Consider the following 6,970-nt stretch of genomic DNA (forward strand, 5'->3'; position numbering starts at 1 on the left):
TCTGTAGCTTTAGGGTGAAATGCTCTGAAAATGTTGATTAATTCCATCTGATCTAGTGTTTCATTTAAGATCACTGGTTCCTTGTTTATTTTTTGTCTAGATGTATCCAGTGATTTCAGTGGAGTATTAAAGTCCCCTACTATTATTGTATTGCTGTCAACCTCTCCCTTCAAATCCTCCAGAAATTTTTAAATATATTTGGATACTCCTGTATTGGGCACATATATGTTTACCAGGGTTATATTATCTTGTTGTGTCAATCCTTTTACTATTGTGAAGTATCCTTCATGATCTCTTATTATGGCTTTGACTTTGAAGTCTATTTTGTCAGATATGAGTATTGCCTTTCCAACTTTTTTTTTCATTTTCATTTGCCTGGAAATTTTTTTTCATCTCTTCACTTTCATTCTCTGTGAGTCCTTTTTCTGAGGTGGGTCTCTTGTAGACAGTACATATATGGGTCATGTTTTCTTGACCATTCAGCTACAGTATGTCTTTTGATTGGCGCATTTAAGCCACTTACATTTAAGGTTATTATTGATAGATACTTATTTGTTGCCATTCTTTTCATTATGTCTTTCATTAAGGATGTGTATCACCAAGTTTGTTCTGGAAAATTCGCTTTGACATCTTTGTAAAGCTGAAATTTTATTTCAAAGATTCAGTCAAGGAAGATTATTATTTCTCTCAAGCAATGGCTTCCCAAGGGGCCACATGGGAACTGTCCTCCCTCACTGGGAGCAGTATTTGATTCCTGACATTGTTTAGAATTGCTGGTTCATGCTGATGATAAAAAGAAAACTGAATTTTGCTCAGTTTTATTATTGTTCTTAGACTTTCTGCAGACGAGGCACTAGCTTACTTACTACCTCTAGGATGGAATACTTCCACCTCTTCCCAGCCCCCTCGCCTTGGTATACAACTGACCTCAAGTTCTCTTCTCTGGAGTTGAAGGCTGACTAAAATGGCATTAGAGAAGAATTTTATGATCTAAACCAAGTGGCCACTGTCTATGGCTTGCAAACCAATTCTGGCCCTATGCTTATTTTTGTAAATACAGTTTGTTTATTATATTTGTTTGACATTTTATCTTCGACTGCTTTTGCACAACCACAGAGTTGAGTAGCTGGGACAGAGACCATTTGTCCCTGAAAGCCTAATGTATTTACTATCAGGCCCTTTGCAAAAACATTCCCTGACCCTTGATCCAGAAGCAAAGCATTGCTTGCTTTGTGGCCATGTAAGCAAAGCAGTTATTTCACATTCATATTATAGGGCCATAATTTACCAAGTGTCTTGCAACATTATATTACCTGCTAATTTATGTGTGTGTGATTTTGTTTTTGTCTTTTAGTTCCTGCTATGTGGATATTTGTTAGCAATGACTGATGTGGAAACTACATATGCAGATTTTATTGCTTCGGGAAGAACAGGTAGAAGAAATGCAATACATGATATCCTGGTTTCCTCTGCAAGTGGTAACAGCAATGAATTAGCCTTGAAATTAGCAGGACTTGATATTAACAAGGCAGGTGAGTTGTTTGATACGCATCTCTCTATGAACATAGACTGTCAGCATTTCACCAAGTCGGATTAAGGCATGACAGTCCATCTTCAAAAGTAGTCTATAGAGTTATAAACAGTCTAACGCAGGATAAAAGTCAGGGACTGATCTCTTATTCCCACTCCATTTTCAATGACTTCTCTTTACAGGGGTTCTCACTCAAATGCTCTACAATAATAACAACTATATACTGGCAAACAAATTACAATACTAGCTAAGAATTGTAATTCTTGAGTATTTCAGCTTCTTTTAGTTTATACTCAACAATATTGCTATCCCATGTTTACCTTAACTTGTTAACAATCACCTATTTAGCCATTTATAGCATTGTGTTAAACCCAGAGAATTGTCCCCAGAAACTCTAGAAAAGTCACCTAGGAAGTCCCAAACACCAGGGGGGTCAAATTCTTCATCTTGTATTTATGCAACAAGTTTTATCTTTAAATATTTTACTCCCTTGCACTTGCCCTAATCTGACTTCATTCCTTTGGTTACCAAGAACTTCTCCTTTTTATCAAGTTCTTGTTGCACGCTAATCTACACGTCTTAGTTCTAGGACATCTGCACATCTTGGGCATTTAGTCATTGCTTCATGATGAAAGTAATGTATGAGAATGATGTATAATGTTCTTGGGACCTCTTTACAATGAAAATACTTTTTAATGTAAAATAACTACTTTTAATTTCCCTGAAGTATGGTATATGGTGAGATGTTTTGTGTGTACATATTAAGACTACAGGATAATTCACTTTTCAACATTTCCACCTAAAGAATGGACCAGCCTGCTTACCTCTAACCATTTGAATTATGATAGCAAACTCTTAGCAAACATTGTTATAATTTGCATGATTGCAACATCCCCAAATATTTTGTCCATGAAGTCATATTGGTTGCTTAGTAATGAACTACCACAAGCAAATATACGTATCTTTGAATAAAAGATTGCCTACAGCTTGCCCTCAGGTGAAGTGACCTATATGGAGAGAAAGCATAGTTTAATTTCAGAGTCTGCAGCATCTCTAGCTGGAGTTGCTGCAGAGGGTGCAGTGAGGAGGGTGGTTTTAGTGGAGTTCTGTGCGTGTTCTCCAAGGGCAGGTCGAGCCATCACTGCTGTGTGACAAAAGACTGGCCAGCCGGCATAATGTCCTCTCATCTGCCACGGTTGCTTTTAATGTAAAGTAATGAAACCTCTGAGAATTCAGCTGGGGTTATCATCAAGTGCTATAAATGATGTAAAATGCATAAAAAAGTCTTAAATTAAGAAAGTTAGGAATAAAAAGGGAAGCTTGCTCCCCACTTCTGATTTTGGCCTAAAGAACTTGTGATTTCTGGCCCCCATAAGCCTTCTAAAAATGAGCTCCAGGACCTGGGTGTGAGATTTCCTAGTTATTTACCAAAGGCCCACGAGATCACTAACCACTGTGAAAATGCAGTTATTGTTTTATTTTTGAGCCAGGCTGTACTAAGGTCAGAGATCCAGAATTAGCCAGCCCACTTAAGCTATTTTCTTGATGGATAATTAATTACCAAGAAAACACACTTTTCCTATGAGGAGTTCAGACTTCGGGAATATTTCTTAAATTCCCAGTGTGATATGCCGAGGCCGAGAGCGGGTAAATATCAGCGGTGGCTTTTATTTTGCCCTCATCCTGTGTTCCGTTGTCTCTTACAGAAGGTGAAAAGGATGCACAGCGGAGTTCGACAGAACAGAGTGGGGAAGCTGAGGGGGAAGCAGCCAAACCCCAAAGCTAACAACACCCCACGTTGATCTTCCTCCGCCTGACGATGTCTCAGGTCTCCGGGCCTGGCTGGAATGCATTTGTGTCCACGAGGGACAAGGGGAGAAAGGAAATGGCTGTGCCGCCCAGCAGGAATCTGCTCGCTGTCCCGTTAGACATGGGGGCAGAGGCTCTGGCCGCAGACAGACCTTTCTCCACCTCTGTCCTTAGCAATGGCTGAAGTCACGTGGCTTGTGTCTGGATGTCACCTTGTATGGATCCGTGCACTTGACCACATGACGAAATGCTTGTAGACGGTAGCAGCAACCTACGTGATGATTCTCCCCGTAGCATCTGGCCCCTCACAGTGTCAGAGGATTTAATTGTGTCTAATTGCAAAGGGTTGGTTGATCCCAGAGTTTAAGTGTCTCTGGCCCAAGTATTCACCCAGTAAGAGAACTACCCAGAAAGCACTGTTTTTAGCATCTTGTGTCCGTGTGTTCCTGCTGTGTGACTTACACTGTTTTGTATTGTATAATATAGATGCTCGGCACTGCCCCCTTCTTTGATTGCTCATGAAAAACAAAAACAATGTATGTTACTGTGAATTTTTATACCACTCATTTTTATAAGGGCTGCCTTCTTTTCTTCTCCATAGTGTGGTGGTGTATACAGGATAGAGCACACTTCCTTTTTAAAATTAGTCTTTCCCCTTGATTCACGGCTGAGGAATCGACAAAGACTAACAGTTTTATCAGGACGCCTTTGCTTTTATGAGGCCAGAATTTGGAAATATCCATTAATGTGAATATTACCTGAATTCAATTTGTTTGGTGTCTGCACAGACCAGAATTCAATCTGCAAATTTTGTTTTATTCCCAAGTGCAGAACTTTCCCCAACTAATACTTTTATTTATAATTATGAGGATTTTGGAGAATGAGGAAGGTGGGAAAGAGAAGCCAGGATAATACTAACAACTGGAAATGTTTTATTCTTATGGAATCAAATTTCTCACAGTGCTGTATGCTACTGTTCAAATATTGAAGACAGCTCATCTCCAGGGAGATGAGAAAGATGGAGAAAATGATCTCCTTGCAATTACATGGACACCAATCACAAAAGTAAAGCCCTCGTGTTGTGTTTTTCTTGTCTTTTCTCAGCCCTGTCAGATCCAGATGTTATTATGCACTTTTTAATGTTTCTAAACTTTTACTAATAACTAGTGTGAATTGCATTCTGATATAATCATCATTATCATCATTAGAAGCTAACAAAATCCTCATTAATACTGTTGATGGCCTCAGCTATGTTTTGACATCATGGTTCTTACTTAGAAAGTTTCTGTGAGCAGTGTAATCCCTCTGGTCAGTATTAGGAAGTCATTTGTCAGTGGTAATAAATAAGGACCCAGTAATATGCCATTGGCTCATGAGTTACTGGACAACAGGGAGACCTTTTATGATAAAGAACCCACTTAACTGTCCTCGAGGTCTCAGTACAGTCCCCTATGAAGAGGGCTAAACAGCATTTCAACAGGTAACTCTATGGATATACCAGGAACTCGGCCTTCCTTTGTATTTGCAAGCAGGATGAAAGGTTAAGCCTGTCCTTACCCCCCGCCCCACCCCCTAACAGTACTTTTCAAAGGAGGGGGATAAAGGCATCGGTATTGTTTGGTCCTCAATCATAGATTCCTAGAAAAAATGTTAATAGTGTGAATCACTCAGAAAATAGAACAATGAGCTTCCAGAGGACTTTCTTCTATCTAAACCATTAGGGTCCAAAATGTCCTCTTAAAATTCAAACAAACCTACCTGTGAATGGACTTAAGTGGGAAAGAGGCTATTTTAGACAGTCATTGGTAGTCCATTTAAAACACCCAACCCATAAAACCCCCTTTTCAATATCCTCATTTACTATCCTCCTAGTTTTCTTGTGACTCTAGGTTAGGTTCTCTTCACCCCTCAAGTTGTGGGATTCCACACTGATTTTGTGTGATTTTGTAAAGTGTAGGACTAGTGCTGAGTATTTATGGAGGGTTGATATTCCTATGTGATACACTATGATTAATGCATGTGGTGTCCTGCCTGTCTTTGAATATATAATAGTGCTAAACCGTGAAGTCATATGGAGCTTTTGAATTATTTTGACCTCTTACTGCCACTTTGTCTGCTGTATTCAAACCCAGAGGCATTCCCAAGATGAAAGATAAAAATCCACTTTCCAATACATCTCCTTTACACATGTTACTCAGCAAAAGTTCACAGTGTCTTCCAGATTTATTATAATATCTTTGATGTGCAAGTCAATAATACACAAGGAACTGCATTTTTAAGGAGAGAAGGAAAGGGTAGAAAACAAGGGCACTGGTTGATAATACACAGTGAATGCCCATTAACTAACCAACATGCTTCCGAGCACATATTCTCCCATTTAGTCCTCAAACAATTCAGTTTAAGAGGTAGTGTTATCCCATTTCACAGATTAGCAAAATAAGGGGGAATGAGATATAACTTTTCAAAGCTTAAGAGGCTATAAATGATGAGATTAAGATCTGCACCTATCTTTGTCTATCTAGAAGGAGCTTTCTCCGGCACAGTCATAAAACAAAGCCAGGCAGGAACGTTTAGAGATGGGCGAGTTGACCTCCACATGTTAGAAAAGAAAACCGAGTTCCAGGAAGGGGAATTGTTTTCCTCCAGGTGACCTATGTAATGACAGAGATGTGTCTAAATCATGGAAAGTGTACTTTTTAAAGAAAGAAATTCAATCAGCATTTATTTTTGTGTGTGTTATACTTCCCGAAAGTTATTTTTCTGGCATGTAGTCTATAAATTTAGCATGGGTCACATATTTTTTATGTCCCATGCTACCCATTTGGTTTACCTAGAAATATGACAATTTCAGTTTTTTGATTCATTTGCAACAAGTGTGAACTTACTAAATTCAACTTTTATCGATTGTGAGCCTCCTATGCCAGCATGTAGTTATCATAATTCATTGACATATTTTACCAATAGATAACAGGTATCCTTCGATTTGGGGGCAATACCCCAAGAGCTGCACATGGCAGTGCCCTACCCTCGAGTCTTCCTCAGACCCAGTGGAAATGCATCGTTTTAGAGCAGGAATGACACTGCTGTTTCTCCTCAGAGAAGCAATAAAAGGTCAAGAAATGTAACTGCCTGCGGATAGCAATGCTTTGTGACACCTGTAGTAATAGGGAGAAAATGTATAGTCATTGAGTGAAAACAGGAAAGGATCTATGATTTATGGTGTCTCCATAGGCCCTCAATTGTACTTTAATTACAAGTGGCAGCCTCTGAAGTCATTTGTGAGCTTGTATGACTTTTGTATTTAGCAATGTTGCATGCTCACATAATTGCTATTAAAAGTAATACATTTTTCTGAAACGTACAGCCTGCAAAGAGTATTTATTGAACGCACACACGCCAGGTGCTTGAGAAAGTGCCGAGGGTGATAAAGGAGAAATACAAGCCTCAGCCATCCTGTGGTGGGCACACCCCCATTCCAGCGTCACTCTTTCCCGGCCTTTACTGCAATTAGTTTTGACTCCACTCCACCAAGGGAGCCTGCTTCCTGGATTTATCATCTACCAGAGCCAACTCTTACATCCTCAGCCCCAACATCTCTCCTGTGATTCTTACTTGCTCATCTGCAGGCAG

The 6,970-nt window shown here is 39.5% G+C and overlaps 1 protein-coding gene across 1 annotated transcript in view; it reads left to right on the forward strand.

Annotated features, from left to right (window-relative positions):
- PKIA (cAMP-dependent protein kinase inhibitor alpha) overlaps window positions 1-6,697 on the forward strand; it is a 78,227-nt gene extending 71,530 nt beyond the window's left edge. The window contains exons 3-4 of the mRNA XM_036338745.1: window positions 1,355-1,532; window positions 3,238-6,697. Coding sequence (XP_036194638.1) covers window positions 1,382-1,532; window positions 3,238-3,317 — 231 coding nt within the window. The 5' untranslated portion in view covers window positions 1,355-1,381 and the 3' untranslated portion in view covers window positions 3,318-6,697. The remainder of the gene's footprint in view (window positions 1-1,354; window positions 1,533-3,237) is intronic.
- Window positions 6,698-6,970: the final 273 nt, after the last annotated feature.

This window comes from Myotis myotis, unplaced genomic scaffold (genome assembly GCF_014108235.1).
Source record: "Myotis myotis isolate mMyoMyo1 unplaced genomic scaffold, mMyoMyo1.p scaffold_m19_p_16, whole genome shotgun sequence".
In the NCBI taxonomy this organism is placed as follows: Eukaryota; Metazoa; Chordata; class Mammalia; order Chiroptera; family Vespertilionidae; genus Myotis; species Myotis myotis.